Genomic DNA, 20,923 nt, shown 5'->3' on the forward strand with positions numbered 1-20,923 from the left:
AATTGCACCTGTTTAAAGTGACCACTTGGCTGAAAGTAAGACAATTAGAGAAATGGAAAGAACTGTTACAAGTTATCTTACTGTTTCCTAATCGTCCATATAGCATTGAATCCATCTGGTAATGGCAATCTCTGAATACTCCTGGAGTATAGTGAAGGTAGTGGTTCATTCCTGCAATAATTAGTTTCTGTATGTGTGCCTATTCAGAAAATACTGGAAGCAGAGACAGCACCACCCTATAGCACTGTGGCGGCGGTATGGCTGTACTCTTTGAAAAGTTTTGGGAGATTAATAATTCTAGGGTTGTCTGTTTGAATCCCAACCATGGCATTACCTGTCTGGAGTTTGCATGTCCCTCCCACACTCCAAAGACCTACTGGAAGGTTAATTGACTCCTGTCTAAATTGGCGTGTGTGTGTGTGTGTGTGTGTGTGTGTGTGTGTGTGTGTGTGTGTGTGTGTGTGCACAGGGACTGATGTGAATGTAAAGCTCTGCATAAATTACCGGCGCTATATAAGTATCTGTAATAACGTCACACTGGGGGTTAATTTACGAAAGGCAAATCCACTTTGCACTACAAGTGCACTGCAAATACATTTGGAAGTGCAGTCACTGTAAATCCGAGGGGGGCATGCAAGGAAAATAAACACCATCTTAACTTGCACATGATTGGATGATAAAATCAGCAGAGCTTCCCCTCATTTCAGATCTACCCCTAATATTTACAGCGAGTGCACTTGTAGTGCAAAGTGGATTTGCCTTTCGCAAATAACCCCCTATGTTCTTTTCGAGTTAAAGTGGTTGTGAACCCTGGTTAAAAAAAGGGGGGGGGGGTGAAACACAACCCTGCAAGACAAAGACATAATAAGCTAGTATGCATAGCATACTAGCTCATTATGAATTACTAATCTTAGGTCAAAGCCCCCACATCTATCCTCTTTTCCCCCCTCCGGCCGGCGAAATCTCTCCCGGGGGTTACTTCCGAGTATTGCGGCTCCGGCGCCGTGATTGTCGGAAGCCGCAGTGACTTCACTCCCGCGCGTGCGTACAGGAGCCGCCGGTAACGCCACACAGGCTGAAGCAACGGCACATACGTGCCGTTGATTCAGTTTGCCCCAGTGCGCATGTGCCGATGATATCATGCAGGGGACGGGATATCTCCTAAATTGTGCAGGTTTAGGAGATATCCTGGGTAGTTACAGGTAAGTCTTATTATAGGCTTATCTGTAGCATAAAGTGGTTGTAAAGGGTTTGCAACCACTGTGTGTGTGTGTGTGTGTGTGTGTGTGTGTTTTTATTTATTTTTATTTTTTAATGCTTCTTTTGTCCGTTGGAGAGGGAGGACATATTTAATGGCTCTGTTTTTTCCTGTCACTGCCTTGTGTCAGGCACATGACTGCTCTGTGTGCTTTCTAACAGCCTAGTGATAGTCACATTAAAGATTAAGTAAACCAGATAACCTGTGCGCCTGTAATAAAAGAGAAAATTCCCCCTCTACCATGTTCTCTGTTTCTGCAGTGTCTGTGTTAAAACCAAAAGTGCTACTTGTACCTGTGTCAGATCTTAAAAACATGGGAACACAAATGTACGTGTTATTTAATGTTTCTAATCCATTTCAAAGTCAAACCTAAAATATTCCATTCACAGCCTCCATTTAAAATAAAATTAAAGCGCAATTCCAGACAGATAGGAAAAAATACAAATAAATGCATTCATTGCTAGTGGTGACCTTCTCATTGGCCTGCTGTTTTCTTCTTCACTCCCAAGAGTTGGGATCAGGGAGATGGCCATGCAATTATAGGCCTGGTTCACACTGGTGTGATGCGGCATTTTCATTGATTTTCTGTGCGTTTCCCGCCCGCATCAAAATTGCACACTGTTCATGTAAACCGCTGCAGATGTGTTAACACCCCAAAATTGGTTTGCAAAATGCAGTTCACACCCACATGATCTGATTCTGGTGTACGTTCTTGGTGCGGACGCTGTGTGATTTGAGCTATAGAAAATGAATGGTTACAATTGCTCTTCTGCAAAGCCGCTTGCGATTTTGAACAGAATGCGGTGTGATTCCTGTCCAGATCAATTTGTGGTTCCCTCATCGCACCAGGGTGAACCGGGCTTTAACAATGGAAAAAAATTGCCAACTTGATTCTACTGTCTGGTTGAACTGTGCACAGTTTTCAAGATTGAAAGGAAATGATTACAAATTATTTTACAGGTAAATGTATTTCAACTGTGTTTAACTGTTTGCTTTGCAGAGAGAAGCTGTTCATTCTAAGAACATGCTGGGATTAGGAGGACTTGTATTGGACTGTCCTTACACAGAATTGCTTTGCCAATGTCTTCAGGTGGCTGTATAACCCAGTTTTTTGAGAATACAGCAAGTCCCCTACATACAAACGTTCAACTTTTCAAAGATGCAAATAGGTGTTTGCATGCCCATTCATGTTAAGCTGGGGTACACACACCCTATTTTTTTCTTTTGTTGAACCCGGCGGCCTGAATGAAAAAAAAAAAACTGGTCATACTAATACAAGCAATGTTGGCATGGAGATCTTTCCCACTTTTTGTGCCCTGACAGATGGACTTTCTCCAGCAGAACACACTGATCAGCACTCGCAGCCATCGTCTGCAAGTTCTTATCTTTGTTGGACTTACAAATGAGCTCCCGGAATGGAACTCGTTAGTTAGTAGGGGACTTACTTTGCTATACTGCAGGAGTGTCAAACTCAATTTCATTGTGGGTCGCATCAGCGGTATAGTTGCCATCAAATGACCAGTTGTATCTAGGGTGCTCTATGTACAGAGTGCAGGGCTCAGGAGTGTGCAGGGTGCACAAGCCTCCCCGAAGCTTCCTCTCCTCTCTCTCCTACCCTCCCTGGCTCTAGTACCTCCCTGTGTATGTGGATCTGAGTCACCCCATATCTCCACCCCCTATCCACCTCAAAGTACCATCCTCTGGTTCCACCCACTACCCACCTCCCCAGTGCCACCGCTTTTAGAGAAAACAGAACCATGTATTATTTTTGTATGCAATTTGTTAACAAAAAAAAATCTGTAAAATAAAAAATCCCCTGCAGCCAGCAACAAAAGGCACCCCCCCTCTCCCCAGCAAAAATATAGCCTTCCTAGCAAGAATATATCCACAGCAACAATGTATCCCTCTAGCAACAATAGACCCCTCGCACAACATTTTGTCCACTGTTACAAAATGCCACCCCAGAAACAGATCTTCCAGTAGCAAGCATCAATAGACCTCTCGCTCAACAGTAGCTTAACCCCCTAGCAACAATAAATCCCCATGTAAAAATATATCCCCGCCGGTTACAATAGATCCCCCAGCAGCCAGCATCATAGACCCTCCAGTATCTTACTATTGCTTGCATTCAGTTCTGGAAAAAAGGTATGCATGTTTTGAAAATTGATCAGTCCTGATGTACTTGCTGACAATCTCCTTTATTGAGGCCCTAAAAAGCCAGGACTCAAGACTCCTTTTTGGAAAGTAGACAGTCCAAGGTATTTAGTAAGAGGCATGGTGCGTTTTTTATTTTATTTTATTTTTTGTCCCAATTTCTGGGAAAATTAACATTTTTATTTTATTTGTTTCACAAAATTGTCATTTTAACAAGTTTATTTCTCAAGCCCCGAACACAAAGCATAAATTTAGTTGGCCTATTCTCTGCTTGATAGATATAAATCAATATTCAAAAAAGGAAAACACTGCGCTATACCAAACACCGAAAAAACTCTTTTGCAGCTGCCAACACTTCAGATAAACAAAGTTCAGTAAATATAGAGTAGCAAATAGTGTGGCGCTAAATTTAGCAAAAATCATACATAAAAAAAATAATGTGATTGTGAAAAAACAGAATATCAATATACAAAAAATGTGACATAAAAAATGTGAATACTAAAAACCATTAATAGTTAAATTAGTGAGTCCCAATAAACAAGTCCACATATATTGGATGGTGCACAAATGTTGTGGTAGATATTCCTCACAAGAAAAATCGGGGAATCCACAGATCAGGTGAAATCAAGTATTAGTACCTGATCTGTGGATTCCCCGATTTTTTTTTTTTTTTTTCTTGTGAGGAATATCTACCACAACATTTGTGCACCATCCAATATATGTGGACTTGTTTATTGGGACTCACTAATTTAACTATTAATGGTTTTTAGTATTCACATTTTTTATGTCACATTTTTTGTATATTGATATTCTGTTTTTTCACAATCACATTATTTTTTATGTATGATTTTTGCTAAATTAGATATAAATCAATGTATAGTGTTTCTTGGTCCTATTTTATCTATTTTCTTGCATTTAGGGCAGTGATGAGGAAAGGCAAACGCTGTAAAATATTCTTATTTCAGGAAAACATTCTAGTCAGTCTGAGTTAAATGGGTTAAACGTTCCTCAATGTCACCCTAAAGTAAAAAAAATAAAAAATGTATTCTACAGCGAGTCGGAGAAGATGCTACAACGAAGACTAAATCCTGTCAGACCAGCAGCAGTGGGACCTGTACCATCTCTTCACGGACTGCATCATCAGCACATGCTCAGCCTGCAAGGGAAACCATGCCTAAGTACCAGGTAATACTAATTATTGGAGGTTTTGAATGGGGAGGGGAATTAAAGCGTGTTGCATATATTTTTGCTGTTACCAGTAACTGTAGTCCCAATGAAGGGTGTAGGGGGCAACACTTCAGCAACCAGCTTAAAATCAGTCATTTCATTAGTGGCAATTTTGCAAACAATTGCTTGAACTATAAAAGCCTGCTTTCTCTACCCCTAACTGCAAATGGGTATAGGTATTTATTCATGTGACACACACAAAGGCACATGCAGGGGCACACCTACTTTAAAAAAAATCTGTGTTAATGACTAATGCAGTAGTATGTTTTTAATCCCAACTGTACTTTCAGATCTGTAAATACTAAAGTGGATCTGTCAGGACTTTCTTATTTTGAGTGGAAAAATTTACGAACGGTATAAAATATTCAGAGGGTTGATCGCCCTTTTCTCCTAAAATGTTTTCACCTAGCAGTGCCTGAACACTAACTGAGGTCTCTTGCAAGAAAACTTAAGGCTGGGTTCACACTATTGGGAATTGGATGTGGGTCGCATCCAGTTGGCAATGGCAGGAGATTTTGATTGGCTCTCTATGGAGCCGGTTAAGATATCTCAGCAGTGGCTCCGGCGCGAATTTGCACAGGAGCCCTGTGTGTGTGTTTTGGTCCATTTATTTTTTATTTATTTTTTTCCAGGTCCGAATGCAGCCAATCGGATCTGAAATGGTGAACGGGGACTCAAAGGACCCCTGGGGGGGGGGGGGGGGTGTTTTTTTTTTTTTTTTTTTTTTTCTCCTTCTTGTGCCTGGTTTTCCAAATTGTTCTGACATATGTATCTCTGCAGTACACTAAACCAGCCTCAGATGTGAACATGTTGGGGGAGATGATGTTTGGCTCTGTTGCAATGAGTTACAAAGGATCAACTTTAAAGATTCATTTAATCAGGTAGGTTTCTAAAAATAACTGTTTATAATTCTTTAATTACAACCCCAATTCCCAAATAAGTTGGCACACTGTGTAAAATGCATAAAAACAGATGCAATGATTTGCTATTATTATTATTATTATTATTATTATTCAAGATTTATATAGTGCAATCTGTGTAGCGCTTGACAGGAAGGCAGACAGTACACTTACAATGTAATACAGGAGGATTCAGAGGTCCCTGCTCATGTGAGCTTACAATCTAAAAGGGGGGGGGGGGTCAAGTAATACAAAAGGTAATAGCTTTGGGGGATGAGCTGATGGAGAAAATAAAAGTACAGTTGTTAGGTGGAAATGTAGAGGGAGTAGGAGATAGTCCAACAGCTTTGGGTTGGGAGTTCCATATGATGGGAGAGGCTCGGGGGGGAAAAGTCGTAGAGGCAAGCATGGGAGGGTAAAAACTGTGGGGATGATCTAATGAAGAAAATGAAAGTACAGTTGTTAGGTGGAGGCAGGATTGGCTTCTCTCAATAGAAGTTTTCAGGGATTGCGTAAAAGTGGTTAGATTTGGAGAGGTTCGGGAGAAGTCCTGGAGGCGATTATGTGAGGAGCATGGGAATTGCCATGGAAGGCTATCGGCTGACCCAGGGAGGTGGCGTACATGGGGGGGGGGGGGGGAGAGAGAGAGGTCTAAGAACAGAACCTTGAGGGACCCCAATGGAGAAAGGAAGGGGAGAGGAGGAAGTAGAATTGTAGGGGAAAAAGGGGGGTGAACAGCGGCACTAGATATGGTGATAACATAAAATTGTATAGCAACTGGAATATAGGTATACATAAAATGTGTGTGAATAAGCACACATAATATTAAAACATTTGTTTAACCACTTCGCTCCCAGACCAATTCTGATATTTCTCTCCTACGTGTAAAATACATAATTGTTTTTGCTAGAAAATTACATAGAACCCCCAAACATATGTTTTTTTTTTTTTTAGTAAAGACCCTAGAGAATACAATGGCGGTCCTTGCAACTTTTTATCTCTCACGTTATTTGCGCAGGTCTAGGGCTAGAATTGTTGCTCTCACTCTGTTCGCGGCGATACCTCACGTGTGGTTTGAACACCGTTTTTATGTGGGCGGGACTTGTGTATGCATATGAGCTCACAGGGACAGGGGCGATTTAAATTCATTCAAATAATGGTGCCACCTCGGCTGGGAAGCCGTGAATGTTTTTATTTTTTTTATTGTTAATTTTACTTTTTACTTTTTTTTTATTTTTTTTTTAGTTTGTCACTGACAAAAAAAAAAATTTGATTACTTTTATTCCTATTACAAGGAATGTAAACATCCGTTGTAATAGGAATATGGCATGATCGGACCTATTTACAGTGACATATGGGATCAATAAGACCCCACATCTCACCTCTAGGCTGGGAAGCCTAAAAAAAAAAACGATCACGGCTTCCCAGCCAAGGCGGCGCCGTTATTTGAATGCAGAGGCCGGGGCGTGACGTCATAACACCGCGCCCGGCCTCCAAATGATCATAGAGACTCCGGCGACCATCTGGTCCGCCGTAAATCTCCATGATCACCATCCGGGGGCCGGCGGATCCTGTGAGTCGGTAGAAGCACCAGATGGGCAGCGGGGGGGGGGGATGTCCCCTCCCGCCGCCCGTAAGAACGATCAAGCGGTGGAATAGCCACTATGATCATTCTTATGGTGCAGGGAATTGCCGGCTAAAAATGCTGATATCTGAATGATGTCTAGCCTCGGGCATCATTCAGATATACCCCCGGAAAGTCAAGGATGTCCCAGGACGTACCTTGGGCGCCAAGTGGTTAAAACATAATGTACATAAATGATCCAAGGTCTTGAATGATTAGCACCTGGAGGCAGCTCCCTTAGCCCTTGTACACACGGTCGGAGATTCCGTCGGAATGTGTCCGATCGGAGCGTTTTGTCGGTTATTCCGACTGTGTGTGGTCTGCATCGGACTGTTTCCGTCGGAATATCCGTCGGACCAACTTTTCCAACTTGCCGGAAATATTTTCTGACCAAATGCTCCGATCGGACATACTCCGATCATGTGTAGAGAATTCCGATTGGACAAAGTGCCACACATGCTCAGATCAAATTCCTACACCAAAGCTATTGGCTACTAGCGTGAACATGGTCCCGTCGTAACAAAATAACCTCATCATGTCGGATTTTCCGACAACTTTGTCCGACTGTGTGTATACAACAGTTTCGGACAAAATCCGTTGGACAAAATCCGACGGATTTGGTTGTCGGAATCTCCGACCATGTGCACAAGGGCTTAGAGTGAAGCGATGGACTCTGTGTAGAAATAGGAACAGAGGGGCACCAGACTGAGTGCAGTATAAATCATATATTTAATAAAAACAAGTAGTAACTTGCAGGTTAAATTAGATGAGTTCAGTATGTGGTGAAAATCGCCAGTCCTGGAGTCTCATAAATGTCTTCCCTTTGCAGCCTGGGACACTGGTGTGATCTTACAGGGATCCAGATGAAGGTCTGATGAAGAAGCTGTAGCTTCAAAATGCATTACCATTCCTTGCCACTGTGAATAATCACATTTCCTGTTCCTGTGTAGTCACCGCAGAGTCCGTCGTCATCCGATCCGCAGACGGATGGAAAAGTTTTTTCCTCCGTCATTTTTTTTTTTTTTTTTTCAGATCGGAGCCGGTTGGATGTCAGTGGACATGTCACCGCTGACATCTGATGCTCCATAGAGGTCTATGGAGCATCCGTTCAGGTCTGCCTAAAATAACTGACAGGCGGACCTGAATGGATCGGTCATGTGAAAGAGGTCCAAGTCATTAGTGAGTTTTAAAAGGGCAGTTTCTGTGGAGTGTTGAGCATTATATGAGCATTGCCTAGGGTAGTCCGCATGCAATTTCAGCCTGTCTATAAAAACCGCCTACGCCAGACTGGCATCCATTCATCCAGTTACCTAGGGCAGTTTGCATGCAAATGTAGTCTAAGAATGCCCACTACTCTAGTCTGACATCCACCAATCAAGGCACTTGGGTATTTGCACAAGTTGAAGCTGTTGTGAAAGGGGCCTAAGGCAAGATGCTTTGATAATTTCAGGAAGCTACATACACAACCCTGCCGGTTGCTCCCATCGGCCATAGTCTGCCTGTATTGCATTGAGAAGCACAGAAACCATACGATGACATGGTAGGGTATGCACTGAAAATGAAGAGTGTTTAACAATGTTGGCATGTAGAAAAGGAGGAACCAGGGAAAGCAAAATAAGAAGATTAATCTTAAAGGCTGACGTATGTGTGTGTGTGTGTGTATATGTGTGTGCAATATAAATAAATATATATATATATAATATATATAATTTTAAATGTCATACTTGCCCGCACTATGGAGCTCGTTTTGCACAGTGTGGCCCCAATCCTTCACTTCTGGGGTCCCTCGGAAGCTCTCACGGCTCCTCCCCGCATCAGATAACCCCTCAGGAGAAGCGCTCTCCTGGGGCGTTACCTTGCAGGTGCGACATCCATAGACTCTGCCCTGGTGCCAGTGTCATTGGATTTGATTGACGGCAGCGGGAGCTAATGGCTGTGCTGCTATCAATCCAGCCAATTAAGAGCCGGGACTCCATGCAGAGAGGGACAGCGCGTCTCCACCGATACAAATACGGGGCTCAGGTAAGTAAAATGGGCTGGGGGACCGGTCACTGCCAGAAGTTTTCTTACCTTTAATACATAGGATGCATTAAAGTGAAAAAACACGAGGGTTTACAACCCCTTTAAGCTTTAGGTAACTCAAATTTTAATATGATCGAATGTGAATGAACTAGGTTCTATAACTTTTTTTTTTTTTTTTTTTTTTTTTTTTATTTATTTATTTTTTTTTTTTTTACTTAAATGACATTACTTTATGCATTGTTTGATACTTCAACATACTACACATACACCCATATTCAATTTATTTATTTTAGCACTTTCCATTTGTCTCTGTTGTGGTTTTCCTTTTATTACCCTACCCTCTTGTTAAACTTGTTCTCTTTTACCAGATGCCCCGTTCAGCTGATGATTAGTAAAGTGTTCTCTGCCAAAGTGGGGGGATTCAGCTGCAGCACAACCACGTAAGTTTTAACTTCTCCTGCTGGTGACTGGTATGATGACATGATACACTACAGTAGTAATAGGTGGCTTTATTGTGCTTGATTTCTGAATGTTGAGGATACTTATCATTGGTAAATGTATTTGCAGATTAAAAGACTTTAGCATTACTTAGTGTTTTTAAATACAATTCTACTTGAATAACCCTTCACGTTTTATACTTCTCTCATTTACTGTACAGTAGTTGGGAGCCACATGGCCTTTTTTGTGGACAAGTAAGCCTAAAGCCCCTTACACACGGGCAGAATGTCCGAAGAACTTTGCCAGTTAAAAAAAAAAAAAAAAAAAAACGGCCGACATTCTGCCCGTGTGTTGGTCTGTCCGACAGAACCCGGCCGGGCATGCTGGAAAACCAGCAGCGACTCCTGATCAGCTCTCTCGGCCAATGGCAGAGAGTGCTGATCAGAGTGTTTATGGGGGGGGGGGGGGGGGGGCGTCCTCCTGTCAGAACACGACTGTTCATCGGGGGGGGGGGGTCGCTGGACTAACCTTGCATGGTCAGTACAGTGTCTCCAATCGGAACGGACAGTTCAACAGTTTTTTTTTTGTTTTGTTTTTTGCACAAAAGAATAAGTGTGCATCCGGTTTAAGACTTTGAGGGTTGAGGATAGGGGAGTCAACTTAATAAAGGATAACTGTACTAAATAGTATTTTGTGTCTGTTCCTCCAGCAGTGAAGTTACCTCTAGAATGATGAGAGCCCTTTCATGCTGGTGTGTCTCAGAGTGTTGTGTTAATCAGTTAATGCATGCATTTTGATGTGCGCTGCATTAGCCACTTAAAAACCTGGCCAATTTCCAACATTTTTCAGATGCATGTAAAAACCTGCATATTTATTTTTTGCTAGAAAATTGCTTAGAACCCCAAACAATATATATTTTCTGAAAGCAAAGTCCCTGGAGACTAACATGGTGGGTGCTGCAATTTTTTATGTCGCACAATATTTGCGGAGCAGTTTATCAATCTCACATCTTCAATAAAAAAATAATACACCTTAAAGAGGAAGTAAACCCTGATGGGTTTACTTCCTCTTTCATTCCCTGCAAAGGCAAAGCATAATGGACTACTATGCATCGCGTAGTAGCCCATTATGTGTCACTTACCTGACACAGGAGCCAGCGCTGTCCCCTGTAGTCCGGCGCATCCATCTTTTCGGTGGGGTCTCGCAGCTCCGCCGCTTTCATTCGGCGGAGCCGCGATGACGTCACTCCCGCGCATGCGCACGGGAGCCGACACGCGCGGCAGCTCCGTTGTTGGAAATGCCACGCTCAGTGCGCCTGCGCGCCGCTGTCTATGGCGCATGCGCCGTAGACAGCGGTACCTGTCTTTGGGCAAATATCTCCTAAACCGTATAGGTTTAGGAGATATTTCTTGGACCTACAGGTAAGCCTTAATCTAGGCTTACCTGTAGGTCAAAGTGGTTTGTAAGGGTTTAAAACCACTTTAACGAATTATGTGTGTGTTGGTGGAACGTGGATACGACAAAAAATATTATTTATTTTTCTCTGTTGGGTGAAGATCTTTTTACTTTTTATCTTATTTTTTTTTATATGCTTTCATTTTTGAACAACATCCCTTGTGATATCATGGGTCATAACAGGTCCTCTTTGTGACAAGATCTGGTGTCCATATCTATCTTATGCCCCCCAAAGCAGCGAATCAAACCAAGATTGGTTTGATCTGTTGCATTAAGGCGGTAAAGTCTGGTGAATGGTCTGAAAACAGAAATGACAAAATCCTTGCCTCTTCCGGTTTCTGATGAGAAGAGGAGGATGGAACGTCAGTCACAGTGTAAATGATGTGACAGATCACATCAGTCCTGGGTTTGCTGGTCACATCAGTCCTGGGTTTGCTGGTCACATCAGTCCTGGGCTTGCTGGTGGGACGAGGGAGCCTGGGAAAAAATGCTTGCATCACTTTTTCATTTCAAAAAATTACCAGGATCATGGCTGCCGCTGCTGCTGTGATCCTAATCTATAATTACTTCCCAACAAGGATGTAAATATACGTACTTATACAGTGAAGAAGTATTTAAGGCTTTCCATTCACGCTGACATGCAAAAATTTGACCTGCAGTGTTTTTTCGAAAGCAGCACACCACAACACACGGTGGTGTACACCTGTACTGCACTGTAGTGCACTGTAATGTCTGTTAGATTCATGTATTGGGGTTCTATTGAAAATAATTAGCAGTGCATTGAATAGGTCCTGATGTGAATGTATGATCAGCATGTTTCCAACAGATTTGAAAGCGCTGTCATTTAGGCTGCATTCATACCTGAGCGACATGGAAATGCGGGCAGAAACATGTTTCTGCCCATGTTTCCAGAAACTCGCAAAAAGCACATGTCACGCTTGTGGTGCCATCATTTGTTAATGGCACCCCAAGCACAGTTGGCAGGTGCACATTTTGTCGCATGAAAACAAGCAAAAATGCGCATTGCCGACCTCGCTTGGGTTGGTGCCAGAATTGGTACATGAGCTATTTTTGGCATGTTTGCTGCACAACAGGCAGACCATTCAAGTCATTGGACTGTTATGCGACAAAACTGCCAACAACATTATAAAACACGATGCGCTGCTCGGGTGTGAATTCAGTCCTAGGATAGCCATACATTATACAATTTTCTCCTACAATTTTAGATTTTCCAAAACCTTAAAATATGAGGTCAAACCTAAAAACTTTTGAATTTGTATGAAATCAGGGAGGCCCTTGCACTACAGATTGTATAACGTATGGCCAGCCTTAGTCTTGTCCTCCTTGGTTCTGGGTTGCCTTTTTAGAAACCTAGTTATTTTTAACAAAATTTTCTTTCTGTTGGAAATTAATCCTTCTGTCAGATTACATGAAGTCTGTAGTCCACAAGCTGCTTATTTGTGTTTCTGTTTTTATTGCTAATTTTTGTCTGCCTTTATTCAGGCTTCAGGACAGTCTAGAAAACATCAGTCATGATAGCACTGTCAGACTAGGTGTGAGCCAGACCGGTCAAGGACTATGTGGATCTAATCTAGGTATGTATTTTGTTTGTTTTTGTTTTTTTGTTTTTCCCCATATGTGTAAGTTTTGCCAGGTACACACGCAAAAGGTTTTGATGTTTATATTAAAGCCCCTTCACAACTGTCAGTCTTCCAAAGTGGGCATGTAAACTTGTTTGCAGCTTTCTCCAGATCGTCATATGCTTCCAAACCTTTAAGAGCTTCATCCTCCCAAAATAAATCCCCTTACCTTTATGTCAGCGGAGCTAGGGTGAATGTTACCGCTGCATTTAGTAAGATTCTGCCACTTAAGTGTGTGATTTAACCCTACTTGTTTCATTTTTAGATGTAAATCTTGGGTGGCTGGGCCCTTGACATCTCTAAAGAATAACTCCACTTTCATTGAGAAAAAAAAAAAAAATGAATAAAACATATGCAATTGAGACTCGAGTCACATATTTTAATTCAATGTTGAGGAATTTCAAGTTCAATAATGTGCTAAATATCAAACTTCTAATATTGCACAGTGCCCCAACACACTACAATTCAATAAATATATCCCTATATATAAAATTATATATATATACATATATGTATCTTTCACCATGAAAAACAGAAACTTCAAACACACACTATCTGATTTGACTAGTGAGGAAAAGTGTGACACAAACACAAAATAAAATATTCCACAAAAAAGTATAACACAGACACCAGAAATAAAGTATATGATTTCACAATAGTTCCACTAATGAAATTTGAGTCTTTTCTGATTAATTCACATTATGTGCTAAAGTAATTTTTGGGCTTCAATATGTGACCACATTGACGGTCAGATCATCGACTGTACACACACAGCACTGCGGGTGACGTCACTGACTTCTCCCAACGCGTTGCGTCACCAGACGCGTGACCTTTTCAGTACCCTTGAAAAAGTCACGTGTCTGGTGACACAATGTGTCGGGAGGAGCCAGTGACATCACCCACAGTGCTGTGTGTGTACCATCGGTGTACGAGGAGCATTGAATTGTATGCAACTGACCTTATCTATATGCGATCTACTCTGCAGGATAATGTGAGTGTATATTGCTTTAACCATACAGGATATCTTATGTCATGCCATCTGCGCAATGGCTCTTTTTTCTTCCTTTTGAGTATTGCGGGAACACAGTGAGGCTTATATTTAATGCAACATGTGAATAAGCAGCAGGAACTCTGATCTGACCGTCAGTCACTGTGGAAATATATATATATATATATATATATATATATATATATATATATATATATATATATAATATATATATTTCCACAGTGACTGACGGTCAGATCAGTGTTCCTGTGGCTTCTGTGTTCCCGCAATACTCAAAAGGAAGAAGAAAGAGCCATTGCGCAGATGGCATGACAAAAGATATCCTGTATGGCTAAAGCAATATACACACACATTATCCTGCAGAGTAGATCACATATAGATAAGGTCAGTTGCATACAATTCAATGCTCCTCGTACACCAGAGATATATTTTACTTTATATAGATAGATACATACATACATACATACATACATTACTTTTTTTGTTTTATAGCGTAAAAGAGAAAAAAAACGCAGAGGTGATCAAATACCACCAAAACAAAGCTCTATTTGTGGGGAAAAAAAATGATCAAAATGTCTTATGGGTACAGTGAAAGCTGAAAATTGGCCTGGGCAGGAAGGGGGTGAAAATGCCCTGTATTGAAGTGGTTAAATGTAAGGACAACATACAGCATAGAAATCCAGGGCACAGCACTAAAGTCAGTCTTTTGTATGACAAACATCTCTACATCTTAGCAGTTTAGTTTTGCAGCACTTCAGGAGTATTCGGTTTTATAAAATATCAGCTTTAAAGTGGTTGTAAATATAATTTATCTTTATATAAATATATATTTCTCTATCGTTCATTGGCAGACACGACAGCTCTTCTTGACCTTGGGGTTATATTGCCCCTTTAGGAGAGAACTAGCAGAAAGTGTTAAAAACAGCAACACTTGCACAGTACCGCCCAGGGGGCGGTCCTACTGGGTATAACCCCCTCATACTGCATCCGGCAGCTCAGCTCAGTTTTTTTTTTTTTTTTTTTTTTCTGCCTAGTGTAGAAGGGCCTGGCTCCCATTGGGACCATTGGTCCTGGGAATTTTTTTTTCTTCTTTCTGCATTTTTGATTCCTGTGATCTACAATAAACAGCCGGGCTGGGTGACAGGCTGGATAATATAGATCCTTGTAGTCTCACCAGCCTGGCCATCGAGCATGAGCAGGCCCTAGCTACGCGCTGGGTCGACCACAACATGCCCTGTCTAATCCAGGGGTGGGCGGTGAGCCATATGCTCCGGGCACACATATGACTGGGCTAATGGTGTCTGTGTCACAGTGTGCCGTGGTCGGCAGCCACCCCATACTGCTCGGGTGATGGGTCTGTCTGTGAAATGCATCCAGTAGTCCCTGCAGGAGAGGGGTATAGTATGGTTCCACCTGTCTCGGCAGTTTGGAGCAGCTGGGCATTCCCTGGGAGGTCGACTAGGGGATCGCTCATTCTCCCTTTCTTCTCTCCCTATCCCTTCCCTCCTCCCCATGCTATGGGCCGCTGTTTGACTGGGCACATGGGGGTGCGGTGCATGTACCTGGCTGGGGGTCCTCCGGGGGGGAGGGGCCTCTAGGTCCTGGCAGGGGGCTGCACTTGGGGGAGAGGGGTCTGGGGCATGGTGGGGTGTCTGTACTGTGTGAGACATGAGGGGAGCCTGCCGCACGCTCCTCAGACATTTTTACTGTGGCCGTGGCCATTTCTTTGTAGCCGCGGCCAGTTTTTTTTTTTTTGCCTTCAGCCATTTTCTAGTAGTTTGGTGGCCATTTTCTTAGCACCTTCAGGTGTTTTTGCTGAGTTGGCCATTTTCAAGTAGCCTCAGGTAGTTTTGCCTCTAGTGCTGGGTGCTTGTTTCCCCGACACCGGGGAGAGCGGACAGCACAGCGCAGTACCTTGGTCAGGGTGTTGAGTCCTGCGGGGTCCCCAGTCTGTGCAGCTAGGAGGGTGGACTTTTTGTGTGACTTGCCTTGGGTCCCTGAGTGGTGACAGGCGACTGTGGGTCTTCTTCCCCAGACATCCTTGTTGTTGCGGTGCCTATGGACGCTCTGTCGGCGGTCCTGAAGGCCTTTGTTTCCAGGGTGGAAGTGGCGTGCGGGCGCAAGGGGGGGTAAATGCCCCCTCCCCCCACCGACTTCTGGGCAAAGCTCTGATTCAGACTTGGGCCCCGCTTTGACAGGCGGCCCCTGTTTTTGGTGTATCAGAGGATGTGTACCAGGACCGTCCAGACAGTGAGGATGACTCAGTGTCTGGGTCGGCGCAGAAAAAGGCGCTTGTAGGAGCACTTATTACAGTGGTGCAGGATACCTAAAAAAAAAATCTACATAGATCTCGGTCCCTTTCGGGGTCCCACAAGCCAGGCTGCACGGCTAAGGTGTTTCCTTACCCAACTTATTTTGATAAGCTTATTTACAAGGAATGGGGAAAACCGCAGCGGGCCTTTTCAGTCCTGAAACGCATGGCGGCGAGTTACCCCTTTGAGGAGAGTCTCTTGAAGAAATGGACGTCTCCTCAGATTGTTGAGCCCTGGTATCCAGGTTAAATAAGCTAACCACGATTCTGGTGGAAGAGACTCCTGCTTTCAAAGACCCTGCCGACAGAAGGGCCGAGGCGGTTGCACGGTCCATGTGGTGGGGTCAGCATTGCAGCCAGTGTTGGCCATGGCCCTGGTATCACAGAGGCTTACTGAATGGGCTAAATGGTTGCACCGTCTATCTGTCTGCGTGGAGCTGGTGGACCAGTTGGTGCAGGGCCTTTAAAATGGCTGTAAACCCTTACAAACCACTTTGACCTACAGGTAAACCTAGATTAAGGCTTACCTGTAGGTCCAAGAAATATCTCCTAAACCTATACAGTTTAGGAGATATTTACCTGAAGACAGCCACCGCTGTCTACGGCACATGCGCCGTGGACAGCGGCGCAGGGGCGCACTGGGTAAGCCGCAGATCGTGGCGATATGCCGCGAGTGTTGGCTCCCGTGCGCATGCGCGGGAGTGACGTCGTCGCTGCTCCGGCGAATCACAGCACCGGAGCAGCGAGACCCCCGGAGACCCACCAAGAAGATGGACGCTCGGAACTACAGGGGACAGTGGTGACTTCGCTGGCTCCTGTGTCAGGTAAGTGATGCATAATGGACTACTATGCGATGCATAGTAGTCCATTATGCTTTACCTTTGCAGGGAATCAAACCCATTAGGGTTTACTTTCTCTTTAAGTATGTCTGTGATGCGGCCTTAGATATGACCTCATTGCTCTCTAGAGCCTCAGTATCAGCAGTAGTGCTACGTCGCCTGATTTGGCTGAAATGCTGGTCTGCAGACCAGGCATCTAAGAAAGCACTGGCGGACTTGCCCTTCCAGGGAGAGAGGCTAGTTGGTGCCTCGCTGGATGACATTATTAAGAATGTTACTGGGGGTAAGAGTACGTTACTCCCACAGTCAAGAAAAGAGGAGCCACGCTGGAGGCAAGGGCCCTCTTTTTCTGCTCAGAAGCAGATTTTTCATCTGGGTCGGCAGGTAAGCGTTCCCAGTCTGACAAGGTGCCTGCTGAGGGATAAAAGCGTCCAAAAGCAAGCTAAACAAGCCTGTGAGAAAATCTGTTACCGCATGAAGGTTTGCCCCCGCCTGATTCTTGGGTGGTTGGTCGTCTTCGGGAGTTTGTAGCCCGGTGGATCTCCCTATTTTCCGACCAGTGGGTCTGCAAACTGGTTTCCTCAGGGTATAAGTTCCTTTCTTGTCCGTCAAACAGATTTTTTCCTATCCAACCTTCATCTTCCGGCTTGTCGTGAGGCCCTGTTCGGGGCAGTACAGGACCTACTGCTGTGTGGGGTGATAGTACCTGTACCGATGCCAGAAAGGTTTCAAGGTTTCTACACAACTACAATCACATTAAGTAGGGTTTCTAATCTGTTTGTAGTCCCAAAGAAGGAAGGGGTCCATCTGGTCCTGGACCTTAAGGCCCTCAACAGCTTTGTGAAAGTGCAAAGGTTCAAGATGGAATCAGTTCGCTCAGTGGTAGCTGCACTCCATCAGAAGGATTTTTTGGCATCCCTGGACATCAAGGACATATACTTGCATGTCTCCATATACATCAAGCTTCAGAGGTTTCTGCGATTTACGGTCAGGGAGGAGCACTACCAATTTGTAGCTCTCCCTTTTGGCCTGGCGTCAGCACCGAGGGTCTTCACCAAGGTGCTAGCCCCAATTTTGGCTTGGCTAAGGCAGCGAGGGAACGCAATCGTGGGTTACCTGGATGACCTTCTGAGGGCAGCTTCCGCCTCAGAATTAAGGGAGAATGTGGCAATCGCTATGCAAACTCTTCGGGAGTTTGATTGGGTACTGAACCTACAGAAGTCGGTGTTGGTGCCGACTCAATGCCTGGAGTACCTGGGCTTGCTTCTGGACTCCTCAGAGGCGAGAGTCTTTCTCCCTTCGGACAAGCTGCAGACTCTTCAAGCTGAAATTATTAGTGTCCCGCAGGTGGTCGTTTTTGCATGCGAGTCCTGGGGCTCATGGTAGCCACTTTTGAGGCGGTACCGTATGCTCAATTCCACACTTGAGTCTTGCAAAAGGAGATCCTGTCCAAATGGGACAAATCTCCGTTGTCCCTGGATTGTCAAATTCGGGTGAGCCAGCTAGTCAGGGATTCCCTGCTCCTTCGGACCGGGAAGTTGTTCCTTCCTTTTCGTTGGACGGTGATCACAATGGACGCCAGCCTGACCGGTTGTTGGGGGGAGTTTGGGACGTACAGTCAGCCCAGGGTCGGTGGACTCAGGAAGAATCCCGCCTGACGATCAATGTGTTGGAACTTCGGTTGCCTCAGTGCCTCTCCACATGGTCACAGAGGCTGCAGGGGCGTCAGGTCAGGATCCAGTTGTACAACGCCACGGCGGTGGTGTATGTCAACCATCAGGGAAGAACAAGGAGCTCGGCTGCAACACTGGAGGTCGCTCACATCCTGCAGTGGGCAGAGCGGCGCGTGCTGGCTCTGACGGCCGTGTACATTCCCAGCATAGAAAACTGGTAAGCGGACTACCTAAGTCATCAGATGCTGGACCAAGGGGAATGGTCGCTACACCTGGATGTATTTGGGCTCCTTTGCCTAAGGTGGGGAACGTCAGATGTGGATCTCCTGGCTTCTCGACTCAATCGGAAGGTTACAGAGGTTTGTGGCCAGGTCAAAGGATCCCTGAGCTGACGCAGCAGACATGTTAGTGCCCCCATTGGAGCCACCATTGCCTTCCTCCCCAATCAAACTTCTACCACGTCTGCTTCGCAGAGTGGAGGCCGAGGGGATTCCGGTGATTCTGATTGGCCTTAGCATCTGTGGTACGCAGACATAGTATGATTGGTTGCGCATGTTCCTTGGTGACTGCCGATGCAAGAGGACCTTCTGTCGCAAGGTCCAGTAATTCATCCTGCTTTACTGTCACTGGCTTTAACGGCATTGCCTCAGCCTTCGTTTCTTCCAAATGTTGCTTCGGCCTGTCATCCAAATGAGGGCATTGTGCTTCCGTCCTTATATCCTCGGCCGTCACACTTCAGAGGTGGCTTTGCATTCTTTGGACATGGTCTGGGCTTTGTGGGTATATCTGTCTGCTACGGCTTCTTTTCGGAAGTCGGACTCGCTGTTTATATCGTTGTCTGGTCTGAAGATGGGACTGGCGGTCTCATCGGCCACCATCTTTCGGTGGATCAGACAGATTGTAGTTCAGGCTTGTGCCATAATGGGACGACGCTTCCCTTTCCTGTCACGGCGCACTCTACCAGGGCGATTGGTGCCTCTTGGGCTTTCTGACATCAAGCGTCCGTTTCCCAGGTGTGTAAGGCGGCGACCTGGTCATACGTTCAGTTTCACTAAATTCTACAAGGTTGATGTGAGCGCATCTTCAGATGCTTGCTTCAGCTGCAAGGTTTTACAGGCGGCTGTTTAAGGTTGCAACTCCTCCTTTGAGGAGCTCTGGTTGTTATGGGTGGAGTTATTTGTTTGCTGTTCCCACCCCTTGTTTCTTTGACACTGCTTGGGGACGTCCCTAAGGTCAAGAAGAGCTGCTGTCCATCAATGAACGAAAGAGAAAATTGAAAAACACTGAAAAAGAGAAAAGAAGGTATAATGTTCTTTTTATGAAATGCAGTGTTCCTTCTACGCCAGATATACTTGGACACACACCTTCCAAAGAGTTCCACTTTTGTCTCATCGGTCCACAGAATGTTGTCCCAAAAGTCTTGGGGATCATCAAGATGTGTTGTGGAGAAATTGAGACGAGCTTTGATGTTCTTTTTGCTCAGCAGTGGTTTTCTCCTTGGAACTCTGCCATGCAGGCCATTTTTGCCCAGTCTTTTCCTGATGGTGGAGGCATGAACACTGACCTTAACTGAGGCAAGTGAGGCCTGCAGTTCCTTGGACGTTGTTGTGGGGTCTTTTGTGACCTCTTGGATGAGTCGTCGCTGCGCTCTTGGGGTAATTTTGGGCGGCCGGCCACTCCTGGGAAGGTTCACCACTGTTCCATGTCTTCGCCATTTGTGGATAATGGCTCTCACTGTGGTTCGCTGGATTCCCAAAGCTTTGGAAATGGCTTTATAACCCTTTCCAGACTGATAGATCTCAATTACTTTCTTTTTCAATTGTTCCTGAATTTCTTTGGGTCTCGGCATGATGTGTAGCTTTTAAGGATCTTCTGGTGGACCTTACTGTGTCAAGCAGCTCCTATTTAAGTGATGCCTTGATTGTGAACAGGTGTGGCAATAATCAGGCCTGGGTGTGGCTAGAGAAATTGAACTCAGGTGTGGACAACCACAGTTATAGTATGTTTTAACAAGGGGGGCAATCACTTTTTCACACAGGGCCATGATGGTTTGGATTTTTTTTCACCTTTAATAATAAACACCTTCATTTACAAATTGCATTTTGTGTTTACTTGTGTTGTCCTTGACTATTGTTTAAATTGGTTTGATGTTCCGAAACACTTAAGTGTGACAAACATGCAAAGGAACAGGAAATGAAGGAGGGGGCAAACACTTTTTCACACCACTGTAATATATAATATAATATAATTTATTAAAAGGATTTTTGTACTCACCGTAAAATCCCTTTCTCTGAAGTTCATTTACGGACACAGCACCCACCCCTCCTATTTCTGTTTGTCCTGCTTTTGACAAACTGGACCGCCCCCTGGTACT

At 44.4% G+C, this 20,923-nt stretch overlaps 1 protein-coding gene across 3 annotated transcripts in view; it reads left to right on the forward strand.

Annotated features, from left to right (window-relative positions):
• Positions 1-20,923, forward strand: part of FNIP2 (folliculin interacting protein 2) — a 104,940-nt gene that overhangs the window by 45,576 nt on the left and 38,441 nt on the right. For all 3 annotated transcript variants that reach the window (XM_077477125.1, XM_077477122.1, XM_077477123.1), the window contains exons 3-6: positions 4,466-4,597; positions 5,420-5,520; positions 9,553-9,624; positions 12,581-12,672. In XM_077477125.1, the coding sequence (XP_077333251.1) occupies positions 4,466-4,597; positions 5,420-5,520; positions 9,553-9,624; positions 12,581-12,672 (397 nt within the window). The remainder of the gene's footprint in view (positions 1-4,465; positions 4,598-5,419; positions 5,521-9,552; positions 9,625-12,580; positions 12,673-20,923) is intronic.

The sequence above is a fragment of the Lithobates pipiens genome, unplaced genomic scaffold (assembly GCF_037356315.1).
Source record: "Lithobates pipiens isolate NorthernLeopardFrog02 unplaced genomic scaffold, aLitPip1_a1.2 Scaffold_13, whole genome shotgun sequence".
Taxonomy (NCBI): domain Eukaryota; kingdom Metazoa; phylum Chordata; class Amphibia; order Anura; family Ranidae; genus Lithobates; species Lithobates pipiens.